The sequence below is a fragment of the Gasterosteus aculeatus genome, chromosome 17, assembly GCF_964276395.1.
Source record: "Gasterosteus aculeatus chromosome 17, fGasAcu3.hap1.1, whole genome shotgun sequence".
Classification (NCBI taxonomy): domain Eukaryota; kingdom Metazoa; phylum Chordata; class Actinopteri; order Perciformes; family Gasterosteidae; genus Gasterosteus; species Gasterosteus aculeatus.
In genome coordinates this window covers 5,540,177-5,562,196 of record NC_135705.1, presented here as the reverse complement: position 1 = coordinate 5,562,196, position 22,020 = coordinate 5,540,177, and the positions used below count along the sequence as shown (strand labels likewise).

General features: G+C 45.2%; 1 protein-coding gene across 2 annotated transcripts in view; it reads left to right on the top strand.

Annotated features, from left to right (window-relative positions):
• tox2 (TOX high mobility group box family member 2) overlaps window positions 1-22,020 on the top strand; it is a 74,673-nt gene that overhangs the window by 20,577 nt on the left and 32,076 nt on the right. For both annotated transcript variants that reach the window (XM_040203896.2, XM_040203898.2), the window contains exons 2-3: window positions 5,336-5,428; window positions 16,066-16,125. In XM_040203896.2, the coding sequence (XP_040059830.2) occupies window positions 5,336-5,428; window positions 16,066-16,125 (153 nt within the window). The remainder of the gene's footprint in view (window positions 1-5,335; window positions 5,429-16,065; window positions 16,126-22,020) is intronic.

The following is a 22,020-nucleotide window of genomic DNA, read 5'->3' as shown; positions in this document are numbered from 1 at the left end:
AATAAGAGACATAATTCATCAACGGATTGCTTGTGTCTGACGTGCAGGATAAAGCTCGATGAACGCTTCCCTTTTCTTTTATTCTACGAAACCGATTTAGTCTTTAATTTAGCACTTTGATAAATCCTGTATTGACACCATCGTACACCTCTAACTTTTATTCCATTTTCCTGTGTGTGGAGTTAAAAAAAAAAAATGAAGCGTTTAATCCACTCGATTAATCCACTCAGCCGACCGCACTTTGAATCTGAGCTTTTTGCAATTTTAGATGGTTGCTGTCGAACTTCTTATCTCGCCGGCCTGAAACACGCAGCCAAGCTCTACATTGTTGTTCCGGTAGATACAGAATCTGCTCTGTGTGACAAACCGTCAGTACCTGCAGGTTAGAGACACACGATGTCGAGTTAGAAAGAAGAAGACGGAGTAGCAGGAAGAGGATGGAGAGCGCGCAGTGACATACTGGATCGACAAAATGAGCACAAAGCCCAAACTGGGTTGCAGATGTGTAACCTCCACTTTCCCTCTTAAGTGTGTGTGTGTGTGTGTGTGTGTCATTTTTTTTTATATTTGCAAAATATTTGCAGCTGTGTATCACAGGATAAGCTTGACTGGGAAACAGTCAAATTTCAACAAATACAGCTGGTAAAGCGAACGGTGAAAGTAAAGAGCCACCACAATATTCATAACACTGTTGGCTGTTAAATTCAAAAGGAAAATGTGACGCTTTTTTATTCATTGAAAATGTAGCCGATCCCAATGAAACCAACTAATCTTCACACAAATAATATTTACGTTATGTCCAACTGCTGTTCACTTTTAATTGTGTGCTGGGGAAGTCGTACAATTATTATCATTCTGCATTCATTGCTTCAAACATTCCAAACATCCAGTTACCACATCACGTTATCAGTTCATTTCATTCGATTATTACCCAGTCAGCTGTTCCCACCTTTAAAGCACAAGCGTCAGCGTGCACGTATACGTACAAAGTCACCGGCGTCGGGAGCGGATGCCGGGTCTCTGTAAAAGCTGCGGTCAGCTATAAATAGCCTCGGCGTGGATATTCCCAATGGTGTGATCAGTAGTTTGAGTGTCAGCAGTGGCCCGAGGCAGGTAGCCCGTGGGTTCATGTCCTGGTTACGGTTGGGTTGCTTGGGCCTCGGTTCACATCTCTTTCACACACAGACACACAAATCATCCGTCTGTCCTCACTGCAGGAGACAAATCATACTTACTAATGCAAGTGACTTGATTTACAGTCGCTGCGGAATACAAATATTGAAACAAACGTTCATCTTAAACATGCAGTGTCACAGTGTGTACAGTGTGCATCGATATGTTTTTACAGTTGAGGTCTGTAGCTTCCAGCCTTTAATCAATGCCTTGTATTGATTCAGTATATAACACAAATACATACAGAACTGTGCATCCTAAAACATGACAGCTGTATATTCAGCTTATGATTTCAAATCTAAAGTTAAGTGTGGATGCGAGTATGTGGAAATACTAGATGTAAAGCCACTTGGAAATTAATTAAAGTACTTGAATCATCTGTCTTCAAATTCAATTATAGGACATTCATTGCAAAATATAAGTAGATTATGATTCATCGCAATATGCAAACCAGAGGTGCGCATAGACATAAGTCTCTAAAAACCACTGAAAATGTGATTCACACTCTGTTGTTGACTGTCAGACCACCGCAGCCAGAAATCCGACTGGTATTATGTAATATGTTTATACAACAGCGCCGACAGGAACCAGTTGAACAATGTAGTGGCTGAATTTGAAACGAGAGTCATCTTTTGCGTTATTGATCTCCCGAATCATGCATGTCCATGCATTGTCGAGTGCATACTTCACAAAGAGTTTCCATAATGCACGACTACAGTATGCGTGCACATGCTTGATCGTGTGTGTGTGTGTGTGCGCATACATTGCTGTACGCTATGGATGAGTGATCGGGTTTCCTCATAAGCCGGTCTAGGCCCTTGCATTCCTCTCGTCGGTGGAGTCTGATGCGTTCAAGCCCTTCAGCTAATCTGGGAAGAATGTGGACTGCAGACACACATGTGTTCCATTAAGTCCAGATCTGCGTAAATAATATAACATGCAACAGCTAACGTTACAGGTAACTATACCCCCACAGCTGTGCTTTTGGCTTTGCAGTCCCCCCGCCTGTAAAAAAGCAACCCCGATGTGCTGTGGCTTATACTGGGCTTTAGGCTGCTGATTTGGAGCAAAATAAAGATGATGAGCATGTATTGGATAATAGAGCCAGCCGGATTTCAATGGATGCTGAGAATAATAAGTGTTTGATAATGTCGTTCCTTTAGCTTCTCCTTTTTCCAAAAATATCAGCGATGATGCCTTTTCAGCACGATTGACAATCGGAAGCTGTCGCTCGCTGCGTATCGGTACTCAATCAGCATCATGTAAATCTGTACCAGAGCATTGAAGTCTGCAGTCACATGGGGGGGGGGGTTGTGCGTGAAGGCATATCGCGGCCCAAAATTGTGCACTCACCCTCCTTCCCCCCATTGTTTGGGGTTCTACATCCAGACGACCGTCATTGGCTCCCCGTGTTTATTCTCTGCCCGCTCGGCTCGTACCGATTGGCCCTCTCTCTGCCAAGCGACAGGACAATGTTTGCCTTGCCGTCTGCCGGGGAAGTCCCTCTTGTCCCGAAACGGGCCGCCAGCTACAGTAACTGATACAAAGTTCAGAGGATGCCAGCCTCCTTCCTGGTGTGGTGCAGCATCTTCCTGTCGCTGCACACCAAAGTCAGTTAGAAACTGTGAGTGATTCAAAGACATTTACTCATCTTTTAAATGGATGTTACCTTGTACTTTTCTCAGAAAAGAAGGCTCTGCTTTCTATTTTGGTAAGAACTAGTGGGCGTGGGGCACTGACGAGGGTGAGAGCGTCTGAAGTGAGGGCTGGAAAACAGAAGGAAGGTGTCAAGAGAACAAGTGTAGGGAACAACGCTTCTGCACTTGCAAAATGTGAGGAGTTTTTCCTGTTGCTGTTGTGGGCGCCAGCACTCCTAATGAGTCTGTCAGGGCCAGTTAGCATAGCCAGGCCTGCTTGTGTCCCCTCCAGGCCTCAGACAGCTGTTATTAGGCCCGTAATGGCATGCCACAGGGCCAGATTAGCCCGGCACACTGGAGAAATATCAAACATTCACTTACTGTGGCTCCTTCGCTGGCGAAAGCATCTCTTCTGCGAGGCATTCACTTAGCTGCGAGGCTGGCAAGCTATCTAAGAGGCCACAAAAGAAAAAAAAATCCAGTTAGTGTACAGTAGCTTTGTTGGAAGGTAAAAATGCCAAATGAATGTCTGACTAGAGGATGTAGGCGCAATATACAGATCGTGTGGCTGATTACGACCTTAATATAGCTGTGAATAGCAAATCAACACCTCATTTGGGACGAATAAATCATGTCATTTTTGTTGTATGAAAAAAACACATTGCTAAAGAAGCAGAGTTGTTTTTTGTAGGTTTCAGGTCTGCTGATGGAATAAGGGATGCACAGATATCAGTCACGCTTTTGCTGCATTTAAGTTTCTGTCAATTTTGAAGACATATTGGTTGCTGGTGTACGATTTGTGATGGTGTTGCTGGTGTGAACCTACGCCGTTTCACTTTGTTAATCCAACACCAGTATCAGACTGTATCGTCCGAAACACAAAGCCCAGTTGTTGGTATCGGAGCTGAAAAAGCACGATCGGTGCATCCTCGGTCAGGACGGTGCAGCACGCGGGAAAGTTGTAAACGAGAGTTCTCTTTAATAACGCTGCGTCACCATTATGTGAGCCGTATCGACGAGACGGCCACTGCTGTCTGCTCATCCGTTTTCACCTTTCATAATGAGCAACGGAAATCAAAACCTTACGCAGCAAGTACTGCCACTGCCTCGGGGGATAGCCTGCTACCGTATAGGGCCATTAGATCGGCATGCTGGTACTACTGTAGTGAACTACAAATCTTCTTAGGTCATAAATCATGCTCTTTGAGCCTGTGATTTCTCCGATATCGTTCATATGAGGGGAATTACACAGTTTTTTCGCTGCACGGTAATTACAATGCTTTGGCCCCTGCGCGTAATCTGCAAAAAAGGTGTGTTTATGGCTGTTCCACTTTGAAGAAAGGCGCCTGCCTCGGTGCTCATGTGCTTGTCTGCACCATTTTGCCGGCTGGTTCATGGATGTTTTCTCACTCAATTGTTAAACATGGTGAAATACTACTCTTCAGCAATCTGAAGCTCTGCCCTTGAATGTATTTGTGTCTGTGTGATTACATGTTTTTCGCGGGGATCAGTTGAAAGAATGAAGGGTGAAAAAAAGAAGAAGGCAAGACAGAGTGAAGCAAATAAACGATTAAGTACAAGAGAGAGATAATGTGATATATTTGCTCCAGATTGCTTGTGCTTTTTTCCAATAATCCACATCCTCATTAACAGCCTGTATCCCTCAAGTGTGGCAAAGCCATTAAGCACTATACATAGCGCACAGGAGCCATAGCCATTACCAAAGTGTTTTATCCTCTTATTTATGCAAAACCAGTGTCCACATCACAAGTTATTTTAACAGCAGGCGGTGCACGGAAGCTAAAATAGCTCATTTGAGCAATTAATCCCTGCATGACAAATGTGATGTCCAGATGTTTTAGAAGAGAGATGTTAATGTGAGAAATTCAGGATATCAAGGAAGGCGCAGTGGGATGGGAGTAGTCGAGTGAGGAGGGAGAAAAGGTCTCGCCGCTGAGGCCCGCTGACCACGGCGTGAACCCCCCCACCCCCCGCCTAGCTGCCGTCTCTCTCCATGGCAGCGACCACTTGTCGCCAATCATTAGCTTCCGCGACGGCCGCGGCGTTCGCCGCCATCACTCCCATCGGGTTGTGTTGCTGGAAGCCACGTGGTGAAGTACAGGGAGGGGTAGGCGGCGCCCTTTAATTATCATCCATGTTGCATGTAGGAGTCAGTGGAGTACAGTGGAGCAGAGCACAGGGGCCGCTGGATACCAAACATAGCAGCTCAGTTCCATTAGTGCCGCTTCTGGGCGTACCTCATCCACTCATTATGTTGGGTGCCTCGCCATGCGCTGATGTGATTCAACATGGCAGCCGACGGGCAGGCTCGCCGACTTTGTGAAAACCAGCACTCGTAAACAAAAAGAGGACGGTGTAAAGAACTACAGTTTGTAGGATCGGGACTTTCTATTTCATTCTTGTGTATGAAGTATATAGAAACTGTTTTGTGGTGAATTCTCTGTGAAAAAGCATGGAAATAATTCATAAAATCTCTCTCTCTCTCTCTCACTCTCCCACTCCAGAGCAGATACGGTGCTGCAGATCGAGGTGTGAGGCTCTACAGTTCCCTTCCCATGCGCCCAAACCCTGACGGCAAGAGACTGCCCTCTACTGGGGTAAGACCCCCCCCCCCTCCCTCCCCCACCCCCCATCCTTTCTCTCCCCTCTCATCCCTACCTTCATGTAGACACACACCCTTAACCAAACACTGAGAGCCGCTGAGGAGGCCTTCCCTCATCTGCACAAGAAGACTCTTCAAACACAGCATACGAGGGACGTTATTTCATGGGTCGATGTGTGTGTGTGTGTGTGTGTGTGTGTGTCTGCCCATTGGGTTCTCAGCAGCTGGGAAGTTCTTGGCCTATGTTGTGAAAAGTTTTTGCGCAGAAACAAATGTTAAAGACAAGTCGTTGGTTTTTTTTCATACTTGGCATCAACTACCGCGACTTCTTTCTCATCCCACCACTTCTCCCCTCGTGAGCTCTTTCCACACTCACCCTGATGCAGCTTCTCAGCCCCCCCTCTCCCCCCCATTGACAGAACATCAAAGAAAGGCACAGACGGGCACTGCCAATAAAGTGCCCGTCTGACTTGGTGGTTTGAGTGGTATCTGCATTGTGGCTTCTAACAGAAACATTTTGCTGCAGCTGATAGGCCAGCCAACTTGTAAATAAAGGAAAGTCAAGTGTTGATATTTGAAATATTTCGGTTCAATTTAGTTTTACATTCTTTGATGTAATGCAGGTATTAAATTGAACTTTTCCAATAATGTATTATTTGATTGTGTCACGGAACTTTGACTTTGACAAAGTGCTGGAACAGTAAGTTCGCTTTGTTTGTGACACCTTTCTTCCATTTATTTTAATAAATAATCATTTAGTATTGTGGAAATCATAATTACAATCTAGCTTGCCTTGCTTTTATGCACTTATGTAACAAAGGAGGGAAAATGAAAGAACAGTAGAGCAAAAAGAGAGAATTTAATTTCATATGTCTCGCTTTTTCATGTTTCACTCCATGCAAGTGCTTTTTGAATTATCTCCTGCCTGCTCCGGGGCTGAATGAGAGGACGAGTGGGTGAGCGAGGGGGGAAGGAGAAGGGAGACAGAGTGAAAGAGAAAGAGAGAGAGAGAGAGAGAGAGAGAGAGAGAGAGAGACAGATAAAGAGAAAGCTGTGTAATATTGTTGGTGCGCACCTTTTTTTAATTACAACGGATTGTATTGATGTCTCAGGCCACATGTCCTCAATCATTTATCAAGGGGGAGAGTGCTAACAAAGCATTTCTACCAAGCCCATCCTCTCAGGGGGCCTGGAATCATACGTTATCTAAAGTGAATATTGTTAATGCTGTTCTGGAGAGAGACCCACTTACAAATCATGGGAATGAGTTCCTTGTCAGTACATGCATGAGGTAGTGCAAGATATACACCCAGTTTCATCTGATCATAAAACTCTGCATCTAAATCCATTTCTGATGTTTAAAATGATGGATAAACATTCAGGGATGCAAGAGATGAAACATTTCGAAATCGTGTACTTGTTTATCTGCAGACGGCACCAATTTAAAGATCATATTCCTCATACGGAAACAAAAAAAGAGCTACTAAACAAAAACACAAACAGGTCATATTAGCTTCATTGCCTTCGGTCTGTTATTAGCTGGGTGTAGCATCGGTAGCAGAATGTAGCTCAGCGGCTGCATGGGGAGGAGGAGAGTACAAACCACTTAACATGCAGGAGGAAACCAGACGTTTTTCCATTGCACTTATCAGGTGCTGTGGTGAGAGCAAGTGTCAAGGTGCAGTAGGGCCCTGCGCCCACCCGCCCCCCCCTCCCCGCCCAACTCCATCTCACCCGCACTCTTCTTCCTCCCCTCTTCCTTCCCCTGCACACCCCTTATATTTTCCCCTGATCTCTATCTCTGTCCCTCCCCCACCACCACTCACCACCCTGGGTTCAGTTAAAAGTGGGCTTGGCACTTCCGCAGCAATCCCCCCTCCCCCCCACGACACCCCTCCCCACCTCTTTTCTCTCTGTCAAACTAACCTCTAACTCCTGCTTTTCACATCTATGTTTCCTGTCAAGGTGCACTGCCCCCCCCCCACACCCCCCACCCGTCCCCCGCAACACTGTCTTTGCTTCCTTTCAACATCTATTATCGCTCTAAATGCCTACAGTTCTTTTTTTGAGATGGTCGGTGCAGAGGGCCTGACCCCAGCGCTCTGATGGGATCTTGCAAGTCCTGCAACTTTGTGAATGTGTGTGTGTGTGTGAGGGCGGGGGGGGGTCTCTGTTTGAATGAATTGTAAACACCACGACACAACAGCTTGTGACACATGAACAATTTGTAACACTAATAATTGTACATTTATAAAAATGCATGCTTGCTGCATGCTGGGTGCAGCTCACAACAAGAAGTAACTGTTACGAAAACATGGAAAAGAGAGCAGAGATGCACCAACACAACAACAACACAACAAGGAGCTGTGTCTGTTTTCTGTGTCTGAGGGTTTAAGTTACGTTAGATCAGAAAACGGTTTATTGCAAAGTCTGTCGAGCCTCTGGTGTCAACACTAGCAGCCACAACAAGCTAACATGCTAACTAGCTAACGCGCTAACTAACTACCAACGCGGGCCAGTTGCGAGCAAGTCGGCCAGCTATTGGCTGGCTGGCGGCCCTTTTCGGGGTCAGCGAATTAATGTGTTTACTTAAAAAATACCTGCAGTGTAAAACATATCTATTTAACCCTTAAAGTTCTACCTGCTACATGCTAGCACGGTGTAAGATGTTCAAGGTTTACTGTCAGCCGTGATGGAACTACAGGAACCAAGACAATTAAATGAAATCATGAAATTGATTTTCAAAATAAATGTCTTTAACAATCTCTTAAAGTTGCTGGAGTGGAGTTTTGTTTTTGCTCAGGCTGGATGAGCATCAGCGTATGTTCTTTGCAGGAAGTCAAACTCTTTGAGCTTCCACTGCGGCAGTTGTTGTTATTGTTGTTTTAGCTCCGATACTCACGGTGGCGGTTCAGAGGGAATCTGCCAAAGCGCAGAGAAGACGGCATCGTTTCAGGACCATCTCTTCCCCTTTCTGTGTGTTCCCTTGGCTTCTACACGGCCCTCTCGCTCTTTCTCTTTGCTGCTTTGTCTCTCTGCGTCTTTTTTCTCTTTTTCCAAGCTGATTTGGAGCCTTGCATAGTCAATTATGTAGGGAGTGAGAGATGGAGTGGGGGCTCCGGCTCCCGTATTTTGGTGCGATATTAATATTGCATAAGCGCTATTCTGTAGCGAATATCTAAGAGACTGCCTATTAAGGCTGCAGCAGGAGAAGAATATGACAGAGAGCAGGGGTGAATTGGTCGAAATCATGCGCATGTTGTTATAATTAGTGATTTATTTTTGTGGGATAATAAGAGTGACTCACTGTTTAATATGACATGTTTGTTGATTTGACGAGGTTCAGCGCACTTGGTTTTGTTGAGAAGTGAGCAATGTTTTTACTGTAATTGTGCTCAGAATGGATTATTTTTAACTAACCAACTGAAGAAACAAACAAATTAGAGACACACAACAAAGGGCTGCTGTAAAAAAAAACATCACCAGGATATTGCAAAGCATGAGTGATATGGCGGCAGGCTATTTATTTTGTGCTGCTGGGCGGGTATCAATGATGCATACAGCAAGTGTCAACAGAGACAAGCCGAGAAGGTCCATGTAGCAATGAGAGATGAAGCTCAGTGAGGACACTTGATGCCTTTTAAAGGTGCCACGTGTCTGTAGACGTCTCATTTCATGATTACAGATAGTCAAAAATTACCATTTGTAATTGCAGCTGTTTTGTAAACCCAAATCAATGTGGTGTAAGGTCACATGGCTGAAAGGCATATTGTAATATCGATACATTAGTTTTTGTTTTATTACATATATAAATACAAAAAAGAATGAACATTTACTAGTTGCTTTCTCACAGGACTTGTAGAAGAAGAGGGCTTCCTTTACAGTCGTTCCCCTCTTGCAGTAACGTCGCCTTGCTCCTGTCAAAAGCCCAGAAAGCCCGGCCAGGGGTCCACACCCGCCAGTTAGTCCCGAACCCCAAAGCATCACGCTGGGCCCGATGTCGAACAAGTGCCTGGTGACCTTACAGCACCAGCTGGAGTTAAAAAGAAGTCTTTAAAAGGCCGATTCTCCACAGTAATATCGTCGCCCATGCCTCAAAGAGTCCGGATTAAGGCCCACTTTCCCCTGCTAAAATGTAACAAATGTGGGGGGAAAAAAACATCACAGCCAATGTTAAGGGAACAATGGAGAGAGGAAGAAGAGAGTCATAGAACGAGAGAGCCAGAGAGAGAGAGAGCGAGAGGGGGGCAGAAAAGAAGGGAGAGAGAAAGTGGGGGACAGCATCTTAACACTCCCAACCCCTCCTCCCCACCAGATATATCAATGCAGTTGGCTTTCTCTGAAATTCAAATGGCAACAGAGAGAAAAAAGAAACCCCTGGCTTTGGAGGGGTGTGTGGAGGGGAGGAGGGGGGGGCAGGTTGCTGAGAAAAAGACCTGCCATCTATGTATTAGTGCTCTGTAAATATTACATGAGCTCCACATTCGCTCAGTTGTTTGGCATTACTTCCACTGGATGGGTATATTATTTTAGAAACCATGCCTTGTTTATGGAGAGGGATGACCTACTTCCAGACACTCCTCTCCCTCTCGCTCTCTCTTTCTGGTATTTTTCTCTTTCTTCCCCCCCCCCCCATTCCTCTCTCTCTCCTCTCACCTCTTTCTTATTCATTCTCAATCTACGAAATCTCAACTGCTTGTCCCCGCTGAACAATTACAAGGCAGAGAGACCCAAATGGAGATGTTTGTAGAAAACAACATGTGTATAATTAAGGTTTAATGAGCTCTTGTCAGGGTGGAATGTGCAATTAGATTGGTAATAAAAAAAGATCTGCCTGAATGCAAGTAAGCAGACGCTGGATGTAGAGTCGGCACGGCAGTGGATGAAAGAGCGGTGAATTATTTTGAGACCTATCGACAGAAGTAGACGCTGCCGGTTGCTGCATTTAGGTTTAAATACATGGTGAGATTCCAAATACAGAGGGAGTGTTTTTTTTTCTTTCTTTCTCTTGGTGGTGCTTGATTGTCTGTTTTCAAATGACTGTACTTTCACACCTGGTTAGTTTCCTGGGAAAAGTCCATAAACGGCTGAAGTTCTGCTTTGCTGCTGCGGAACAAAGCGAGAGTCGATCATTGGGATTTGAAAGGAGAACTAATAAATGTCATTGTACGCTAAATAAAAAAAAGTCTTGCTTGATTAGAGAGCATTCAGAAAGCCAATACAGTACCTCTGCAAAGTCGTTGTTTTAATACATCGCACAAAAGGCGTCAGATTTATGACCACAGTCACGACCATAAAATCATCGTGTTGCTGTGCTTCCAGATCCAGTTCATGTGAAATCAGGATTGCAAATAAAATAACGAATAATGACTACATTTTAAACCAATTTGCTTCAATATTTCCTTAAATTTAGCCGTAATTCAGATATTGGAAAGCTGAAACGTATATTTGTTTTGGAGCATCATCGGGAGCCTCGTAGAATCTCGCTGTCTTTTGGAGATGGACACTTCTCCAGCGTTTTTTGAATGAGATGAAGAAAGAAAAAAAAAAATGGTACTTGCTGTTTGCTTTTTCCCCCACTCTATTTTCCCTTTTCTCGACAAAAGGGGGAAATTGCCGTTTGCAGGTCTGGTGGAGAAGATCCACACGCACACACACACACAAAAATCATGTTTGGCTCTTTCCGAATTACTTGACTAGACTGAAAGAGAGGGCCCTTTGTTGGCTTCCTCTGGGACTGCCATTGAAAGGCTCCTATTGTGTGGTAAGCACTATGATATAATGCAAGTGGATTTAATACATTTAATGGAACACGCAGACATAGTTCTCAAGCCCTCGTGTGATGAGAAACAGCTTGTTTTCAGGAGATCAGAACCACATCTTAAAGGAATGAATCGACATGTCAATCCCGCGTTATTCCAGTAGTGCGTTAAGCTCTGATTTTATGTTAAATGTTGCTGGTGGTTTGGTGCACGTGGAGACAGAATCCATTGCATTTAATCAGAAGCTTTATTGGCCGTCTACGCTTACGCATAAATGGAATTTGACTCCATTTTTTTTTTCCTTTTGCTCTCCATACATTTCACATTACCGACAGTAATATATTGTTTTTTTTTATGTAGCGCTTGATTATCCATTTGTGCGTGCCGCCTAAGTCGTGCTGGAAGTCAAGGTTAGGCAGCAGCGCGGGGGAGTTGAATATCAGCGATGTGTTTGCTTTGTTTTCATTGTGTTAACAGGAGCACAATGGTACGATTGTGTGGCCATCCGAAACCCGACACCTACCCAGAGCTTTCGGGGGTCAGAGGTTTGGGGAGATATGTGTGTATGTGTGTGTGTGTGTGTGCGCGCCTTTAGCTCGACACAACCACGCTTTTTGAAGGACCCAGAACCCAAAGAGTAACCCTAGCGGCACACCGTCCAAACCATCCTGCTCCGCCGGACCTGCTTGTAAAATGCTCTCATTTTCCAGATATAAATGATGCTTTTTCTTTTTTTTCTTTCTTCCCCTCCATCGTTGCTTTTGTAAATGGCTCTCATTATTTTAAGGCGCCATTTGAGGAGTGGCCGGCCTCTTGAAACCCTTTCGGTGTGATGGACAAGCCCGTAAAGTAAAAGCAATAAACCTGAGATGAACGTTATGTCTTGAGCACTGATAGAGGCAATTAAGTCCATCATGAGCGGGAGAGGGAACACTCTCCTCTGGGGACGCGTTCACTTGCATGGTTTAACATGATTCCCAGCTAAATCCCTTATTTTATTTCTCCTCTCAGCTCACAGCTTAGAGTCAAGCACAAATTGAGCCGATGTGTTTTTTGTTTTTTTCTCACACAATTTGTTCTTTCTGGCTGATCTGCCCTTTTCCGTCTGTCGTCATGTGTGTCTCTCTCTCTCTCTCTCTCTCGCTCACTCCCTCTTCCCTCCCCATTTCGCCCGCATTTGTCATGGTAATGTAAAAAAAAAAAGACCTCAGCAGCTCCAATTCATTTCGTGCTCTTTCAGTTGCGAACGAAGGGCAATTCTGCTTTTCCTCTGTAGTTTGTGTGTTGTCGAGGCTTCCAGGTAATGAGGACCATATTTTATCTGCATGGAGTTATACGGCCGGGCGTGGCTCAGCAGGTCTGTTGTAGGAAAATAAATATTATGGAAGGTCGAACTCTGTTATCTTTATCTCGCCGGGATCAATGTGTGTATTATTGGACAGGATACATTACACAAACAAGCCGGCACGCACGCAATGTGCACACATTTGGAGCCAAGTACTTAAGTTGTCTACACAGAATGCACACACACACATAAGGAACACATAAAGGCGACATACACATGCAGAAGAGGAGATATAAAAATCCATATTCACAACATACCATCCCCCATACTTTGTTTACGTTGGTTACTTCTGTGTGCATTGGAAAGTGTGTGTGTGTGTGTGTGTGTGCACCTGACAGCGAGTCACTGAATGCTCTAATGGCCGCCGCCCTGACGCAGGTATTTTGACTGCTGCCTCTTTCCATCGGCACGTTGACTGACACGCGATTAGTTACGCTGGGATGAAAAACCACGGCGTTCTCAGGCCTGCTCTCTGCGTCGCCGCTGCCTCATCTTTCTCTGAATCTCAAACACATTCCCGGGCCTCGGTTCCTTGGTTGCGTGATTTTCATTGCATTCGAGTGCGTACAGTGGAGCGTACCTCGGCGCATGGCGACCCCGCGGGTGAAGCCTCTCGTGCAGATCAATGCAGGTTAGCAACGCAGCTGCACGGAATGCAGAGTAAGCGCCGTAGCAGGGACAGAGAATGGTGACTAAATTGATCCGAGAAAATGAGCTTATTTGAGCAAAGATGCAGTGGACCCTGTATTGATTCATCGGTTAATGTCCTAATAAGTGTAACTGTTTTGCAAAATATTCCACATTGTGAGGTTGTAAAGATTGTTGACTTGAGAACACGAGAACAACGGTCAATTTGTGTGATTAATTAAAACTGTGCAGCAGTAAACTTGACAGCAAATGAATCCAAAATATATGAACACATCTTATGCAACATGAAAGCGTCAATGTATTAAACGTAGTATTAGAACATGTCTAGAGGTGAACACACCCAGTGTTTTTTTTTAACGTACACACCTCAATCCACTTTCTAGAGATATTCTTGTTTAAAAGGGGAACTTATTCTCTAATGAGTGGATTAAGTTGCAGGTGTTGCGATGCCGCTCTAGACGTGAATCCCCGTCTGAAGGAAAGCTGCATTTCTTTTCACGCTGTGCAGTCAAAACAGTTGTTTTATAACTTCTAAGGCCGCGGTGCACTTCCTGCATCAAACCGACTATGGTTTGGCTGCATGCAAACACAAAGCTATTTATAGCGCCTCTCCCACTTCATTTTCTCCCTCCTATTCTCTCCCTCTCACGTATTTGCATTTCCGCCATGCAAACAGGAGTCTGTCGTCGAGGCCCGACGTGTCCCTTCTGTCTCTCAAGCCTCAAATCCACCTCACAGTCTCACCCCCTCGCTCGACATGACTCCCCCTCTCCTCCGTCTCACTGTAGCTTTCCACCTCTCTCTCTCTCACCTTCACCCGCCCCTCTCCTCCCGTTCTCCCCTCCATCTCTCTGTCTGTCTGTGTTTTTCTTGCAATTGTTTTCCTGTAGATTTGGCCACTATGATTAATGACCCCAAAGCCTCAGAAAAGCAAACAGAGAGAGAGAGAGAGAGAGAGAGAGAGAGAGAGAGAGAGAGAGAGAGAGAAGCTCGCCCTTCGCTTACAAACCTCCCCTTTTCCCTCATGTCACCTGCTCGTATCTTCAACCAGAGCACGTCATGGCATCTACTTATTGCCAGTCAGGTAACACAAGAGAGATTTCATATGCACACACACATTTTTTTTTACCTGATTTGTGAAGATAAAAATACAACCTGGTAGACAACACTGTTGGCCCATGCGTTAATGATTTCTTCTTATTTATTTTTTCACTGTTTCAGAGCTGTTTCCATCCTCTGTGGAAGGAGCATGTAGCAGCGGTTTTCCTTAGCTTAGCATAAAGACTAAAATCCGGGCGAAACAGCTCAGAAGCAAGAAAAAAAATCAACACATAACCCTTTTAAAGCCTATTTGTACTGTTTTCTGCAGGTCATGTTTTGCTTCAGATGAAAAGAGGCAGAGAATAAGATAATTTGTGAGCTTCACATATAATTATCTTTACCTTTCACCTCGATTTAGATATTGTTTGTTGTTCTAACAACTTACTGCCCTCAGTTTGCTCTTTGACATTCTGCACAATTGCTTTTTCTACTCACCTTGTTTTTCTCATCAACATCTGGTTTGCAGGTGTGAAAATAACCCATTTCGAGACACCGTCCATTCTGGCGCGATGTGATTAGGGGAGCAAGTAAGACCGTTTTCGAAGAGCAATAAAGAAAGTAATTTCATTTGCAGAATAGAATGATTATTCCTCCAGCAAACTAATAGTGCTATCAGATAGAAGTCATTGCACTAGAAGTAACGGACCCATCAGAGTCCGAATGATAACGCGCGGAAATGGAATTGGGGCTTTAAACGGAATAATGGCGCAAGGAATTGTCTTTGTGCTGTGGTGTGTTCGATGCTCGGAGTGTGTCATGTCTGAAATAAGAAACAACAATTCAACTTAACTCAAGTAGAGTGAGCCGACTGTGATTGCCATTGACAATGTCCCAAAAAGGGTGGATGTCGACCAACAGATTTAGTCCATGGAGAACACGGCTTATTACAAACTGCCAACTTTTGGTCCCTGCACACAGTTTGAGAACCCCCACAGCGAGTTACTGCGGGGGCACTTCTGTCCCGTTACTTAACCTTACAAATGCAGCGGTAATTCATCTCTACCCACTACCATGGCCGACTTGAGCTGTGTTTTGTTTCCTAATAAATGGCTTGTGCCAAATAGTGTCAGACAGAGAGGCATGGGAGGCCTCTGGGAGTGTGTGTGTTTATATGCCGTGTGTTTCTTGCTGCGGCCTCTGGCTGTGACCTCAGTGTTAATCACACTAGACCCGGAACAACCACAGGCTGCATGGCCGCCGCCGCTGCTGCAACCCTCCTCCTCCTCGCCAACTCTATCGGCCCCTCATTCATGCTCTCTTTTAATTCCTCCCTCGCCCACATTCAGTATTTGCAACCTCTGGTGTCATCGAAGTCTACTGTCCTTCTTACGTGTCACGCGTCCTTCGATTATGCAAACGCCGCCTCGCGGGTTTGATCTGACGGGCCGACTTGCTGCACAGCCGTCGGCGCCAGTGTTGTGATTATCACTCTGTTGTGCCTTTGTCGCCCTGTGACACCCGTGGAATCGCAGCGGTGAGGTGTGCGCGCACTCACCCACACACACACACACTCACTCTCAGGCTGTCGACGAGCTGAGACGAAGTGTGTGAGTTCCACAAAGCTCGACAGGGCCTAATTATACGTGTCTCTAATGAACTGTAATTACTGACATCCACCCGAGCACCGAGGTCTATAAGCCGAGGACTCGCAGTCATTAGGCTGCTGCTGTGTTACGTTTCAGTGTCTCCGAAATCTCTGTTTTTCTGTCGCTGTTGTGATGTGTTTGTTTCTGCCTAACAGTTTTCTTCCATCTCTCTCTCTCTCTCTCGCTGCAGTTTGATGGTGACAACATGTACATGAATGAAAACAACCACGAGTTCCTCGCGCCGAACCAGGTGAGAACAAATTGCCTCTAATGGAATAGCTGCTCTTTACCCCCCCGTTCCTCTTATTCCACCTGTTCCCCGGGATTGTTGCGCAGCCGTTTTCGTCCCAGCATTGTTCTGGCTTGTTAGGACGGGCGAGACATCGTTTCCACTGAAACCACAGTTAGAGTAATATGACATCAGCTGAAAGCAAAGGGACCGAAAGGCTCGCAAAGAAAATAGTCCAATTAGTTCACGCAAGTTTTATACTGACAGATTCAACCCGGTAAACAAGCCATTCAATGCATTCTGCACTCCATGGGGGAAACATTCACCACGGACAATAATGATAATATATAATATTATGACCCTTAGTATTTAAATAGCGTGATCAACTAACACATTTATTCTATTCCCAGAACGTGGAGTCTAATTACAAATCACTGCCAAGGAGTCTTGCTTGTATCGTTTCTGTTTTTTTTTGCATCCCCATAAATTGTTACCTTGGCAACAAGTACTTAGTGGTACAATGCCGGTGCAATAAAATGCTCATACCGTCTATACATGTTTGCACTTATGCTAGTGTATACACGGTAAAGCAGTGTCACCTTGAGAGATAACCAAATAGAATAACAAACCCAAGTATACAAGACACAAAGACGCAGGCCAATTAAGAGTAGCATGTTAAAATAACAACATTGTTAAAATCATTCGCACATCCAGTTTGCAAAGAGAGCTAATGACAAATTTCCATCAGTTGAGTACAGCAGGAGGAAACCAGAGAACCTTAAATATCCAAATTCCAAACAGAAGGTACTTGTACCTCGTCTCTCCCTTTCAAACCATTAAACTAACTCTGCCATCATAAAATCCAAATTCACTTCATTCAAATGATGCAACTGCTCTCTGTACACATCATTTTCGCTTTGGTGAAAGCCAAGCAGAACGCGCCGCTGCTTCCCTCCTGAGTGAGTTTTGGCCTCATTGCAAAAGGATTTATTAAGTTAGAATTGAGGGGGAGTCAGCGCTCCTCCACAGAACATGGCAACCATGTCACTGCCAGACACACTGCAGAACAGCTGGTCACGAACAACTGGGAGAACATATGGTTGTGTTTGGACAGGGGGATTTGTGGAGTTTGGGAATAAGCCCATCTGACACACACGGGGGAGCAGGGAATTTGTCCCTGTCAATTGCAATTATTAGAACCGACCCGCAGGCTACACTCGTTCAGTGTTTCTGTTGCAATTGCAGTTTTTCTTAATTTCTTAATGCCCGGGTTTCTTAACGTGTGGCTCGAGGCCCAGAGTGAGAGACGGAGCTGCTTGTTTCTTATACTCAATTCCCTGTGTTTTATTTCGATAACCGTAACGCAATGTCTCTGTTACAGAGTGGATTTTAGAAGGATGCCGCCGTTATCGTGAAAAATGCCTCAATCTGCTACTTTGCTGTCTAAACAATCTTAAGAACCACTCATTTTATCGGTCATTTCTTATTCAGCGCATGTACTTTTTTACCGCGGTGCTGATTTTGCGATTGCAAGTCGCGCTGATGTGCACAAGGTTCTTTGCTGAATTACCGAGGGACAGATAAAACTTTGGGAAATGCGGCGCGGAAGATAGAAAGACAGAGAAAGGTGGTTATCGTGGGAAGCAGGAGAGAAGGAGGCAGAGGGAGGGAAACGGCGTGAAAAAGGGTTGATGGGATGAGAGACGATTTTGCCTTGCTCGGTGTTATACTTTGTTTACTCAAGATCCCCTCATATTTGACATGTGCCTTGCTCTATTCTCCGCTTCACCAAGTTCATCCTCTTCTTCCCTCTGACAGCTTGAATTGGGGAGGGCCTTGGGGGGGTGGGCAAACACTCTGCCAACGCAACATAGAGATGGAGGAAATGGGAACAATCGTTAATCTGCAACCTCCTTAGAAATGTCCTAATTACACCTTCCAAACTGATTCCAAGCGGTGTTTTTTAGCAATGTAAACTGGACATGAATAAAATATACGCAGGAAAGTGAATGTGCAGACCGGAGGAGGCTTCAGTTGGGAGGGAGCTGCTGGTCCACTGTGCACAAATTGGCTGGTGGAGAAACAGCTCAAGGAAGATGTCAGGAAATAAACAGATTTTCAATTTAGTATTTTTTATTTCATCTAGTCTATTTACTAAACGAAATGCCATTTTTAAAAAGAAAAAAACTACAATGCCTGTGCTGTTACTCATCAAAGTGCCTCTTTAAAATGAATCAGCCGGTTAAACTTAAGAAAGGTTTTCATAAAATATTTAACTGGTATTTTTCTGTTTTGTGAGATGAGTCTGGATTTGTGTTACACAGGAGTAGTTAAGACATTTCATCCAGCCGTGAGTGTTCTTCTCTTTGTGCGCACTGCATTGTGAGAGAAAACAGTGCATCAACAGTTCACTCAAACAGACTCGTGTCACTTCTCCACTGTGAACATACACCACACTCACAGACTGCTGTGCAGCAGAGATGTGGGACACCGTTGCCATTTGATTGATGAAAATATGTTGCATAATTGATACAAATTGGTGGAGTGCATCGATTTCTAGCATGCATACTGCAAAAAAATATATAGTTCAAAGTAATTGTGATACACTGGATTGGCTGCTTAACTATAAATATGTTTATGCCCGGTGAAAGTAACAGAGGGATAACACAGCTGCAGGGATCATTTTTTATTAATTAGTTTTACTCTTGAATAAACGTTTTTTACGGTATCTACAGTAGCTGCACTATTCACAATATATTCCATCTTGAGTAAAAACAAATCATACTGCCTAAAGCTCCCTTTTCTCTGTTTGCTGCTTTATTATCTCACTTTACATCTCTACCCCCCCCCTCCCCCTCCCTTCACTTTGCTCGTTTTCTCACTCCGTTTCTCTTTTTTTCCTCCTACCCCCCGCTGCATTTAAATGCATTTGGGTCAGCGGTTCCGCCTCCGAACTGTGAAAGTGTGTCTCTCGGCTGTCTCTCACTTCAGTTCCTGCATGTAATCGTTCTATTTAATCTGGCTCACCTATATGAATACATTTTCTGTTACAATCACGCGGGACAGAAGCAGAGGAGCTCCGGTCGCAGCGAGATGCTTCGACGGTCGGGTTCTCATGCTTAGTCGCAACAAAACGGGGTCAGTGCCATTGTCACATTGACGTACCCAAGAGCACCGTGGTCCGACCCTGCCGAGTGACAAAGTGTTGCTGATTCAATGACGAGGTTACGGACCTTCGTCGTGTCGTCAACAAGCCCCCCCCCCCAATTGGGTCAACTGACCATTTGTCTTGGCGACAATGTAGGAGAGACGCACAAACACAAGTTGACCACAGTGGGAAAGTTTTGATGTGTGTGATTTCAACGTTGTCAATCGGAGACGCCTTCTCGCCGCTCTGCAGCAAAGTGGAAGACAGTGTGTTCTTCATCAGCACTTTACCTTGACAATGTTTCTCTTTGATGTCTTTCTCCCTGACTTATGAATTCATTTAGCAGAACTGCTGTTTGAGAGAAATATGTCACGGGGAAAGAAAGAACAAGGAGGAGGAAAAATAGAAAAGGGGGGAGGGGGGGGGAGGGGAGAGACTGCACAGGGGAATAATTCGGCTAATGGAGTGACTGTTTGGATATTCAGCAGAAGTAAGAACAGAGATTATGATCTCGCAATTAGCGTAACAAGGTTTTATTGATTGGCTGCCGCTGTAGCGTCTTTGCTGCCAAGACGCTGCATGTGGTTTTAGCATGCACAGTGTGTGTGTGTGTGTGTGTGTGTGTGTGTGTGTGTGTGTGTGTGCGTGCAGCCCAGCCAGTCACACTAGTCCCACCGCTACGAGAGCAGCATCCAGCTCCACGTTACCATCGAGCTGTGGCCATTTACCGAGCATCAAAGCTGAAATATTATGGATTGCTGAGTTGAAAGGGTCTGTTTGAATGCCTGATGATAAAGTGGATGGCATTTGCATTTTTCCACTCACTTTTAAGTTAATGCATTGCCCCCCCCCCTCACCCCCGCTCTCTTTGAGTAAATGCAGGTATTAAAAAGGCAGCTTCTGGTGACGAGTGATTTGAAAGTTTGTCTGCCTGTTTTACATGTTGGGAGCTCAGGTGGATGTTCAAACGGTTACTTCGATGCTTCTTCTTGTCGCAGTTATTTTGTGGTAAATCACTGCTGGCAGGGATTCTACCGGCCCCTTGGGTGTTGTAATTGTAATTGGGTCGGTTTGTTAAGACACGGAGGAGCCGGAGACGGATTGGGGAACCGACGGAAAGTTGTTTTTGAATGGCTGCAAACAGATGTGATTAGGATTGAGTTTGAAAAACACCCTGACGGACCGAAGTTACAATGAGGTCTTTGTGTTATTTTTATTTATCATGAATGCGTCCAATGAGAGAATTAGTGCCGCGAGATGTTTTACTGCCGGAGTCTTGTGGGAACTCCAGTCGCAGGAATATGATTAAGTCTTATTCCACAGCTCCCATGTGTCCCTCATCTTTCCCCCATTTGTTTCTGCCGAACAATTGTAGAACACGATCCCGCAGTCCATTATGTCCAACCTTTGACAAATCGGTCACCTCGTCCCTCCATGCTCTGACTTAAAGGCCCATTCCACCTTTCCAGTTTAGATGAGTAATTCTCTTGTTTGGCAGCAGCCCAAAGCACAGCCGGCCCGTCTGGAACCTCGGTGCAGCCGGATTGGTCAGGTTCAGCCGTGGGTGACTGACAGGAAGCCTGCTGATTGGGGGAGACGGTATCTTTGGATCGTTGCACTGATTAAAGCCTAGCGGCAGCGTTTTGTGGAGCTCCCGCCGTCGGCGTGCCGCGCACCAGCGGCCCGGCCCTCCTGGTCTGAATTACAGCTCGGCCACATTAGTCTGATTTACAGCTTCCTCCCCGCTTGTTTGGATTGGAGTTGGGGACCAGCGTGTTTAGGCTCCTCCTTCCCTTCGCTTCCACCTGCCCCTTCTCTTCCGATTGAGTCCCTTTGCCTTGTGCCTTATCCTCTACTACTCTCCGCAAGCTTCCCAATCTCTTTTATGTTCTCCCTCTTATCCCACCTCACATAATGTACCTGATTTATCCGTCCGTTGGGCTTCGTGGTACCCACAAGTTCTCCTGCTCTCCTTTCTGTCTTTCCATCATTTTATCCACCTCCATCTCACCTCTATGTATCTCCCCGTATTCTCATTTTCTCAACTGTCCCTCTCAAACCTCTGACAGCATCCCTTTACCTTTCCGAGTAGCCCCCTCCACCCCCCCCCCCCCCCCCCGCCCCTCTCTCACTCCCTCACTACATCTTTTGTGAAAATGAAAACAAAGAGCAGCCTGCCAAAATATTTCTATAGCTGTTCGCTGACAAAGCAGAGAGTGGAGACAATGCAAAAGGATGTGCAGGCATATTTGTCGCGGCAGCGGAAAGATGGAAAGTTCTCTCCCCACGGCCTTTTCGCAGTCATTGGGATACATTGTCGCCCTCCTCACTCGCTCTTGCATCGTTCAAAACCCGTCTTTTTGAAATACTCATCTGACACGGCACCGCGTATAAAAGCACAGCTGTATATTTGTGTAAGGCCCTCGCTCTGCCAAGCTGTTCATCCTCCTGTTGCCCCAGGCGATCCGGAGAAACCAATGGCAACCGTAATGTGTTTGTTTAGGCCGCTCGCCCCATTGGACAACATAACACACCAAGCACTCACCCTTGTGCCAGATCATTTTAAATGGCGTGCAATGGGTAATGTCTTCTTAGCCTGCAAAGATTTCCAGTCTCTAAAAATAAAAAGACAGCTCACAACGTAGTCAAACTGGTTTCCCCAATGGCTGCAAACACATATGGGTTGTTAGAGAGGGAAAGAGATTCATTAGCAAAAATACTTAGTTAATTATTGATGAAGTACCTTCACGGTAGGAAAGAAGTCCTAA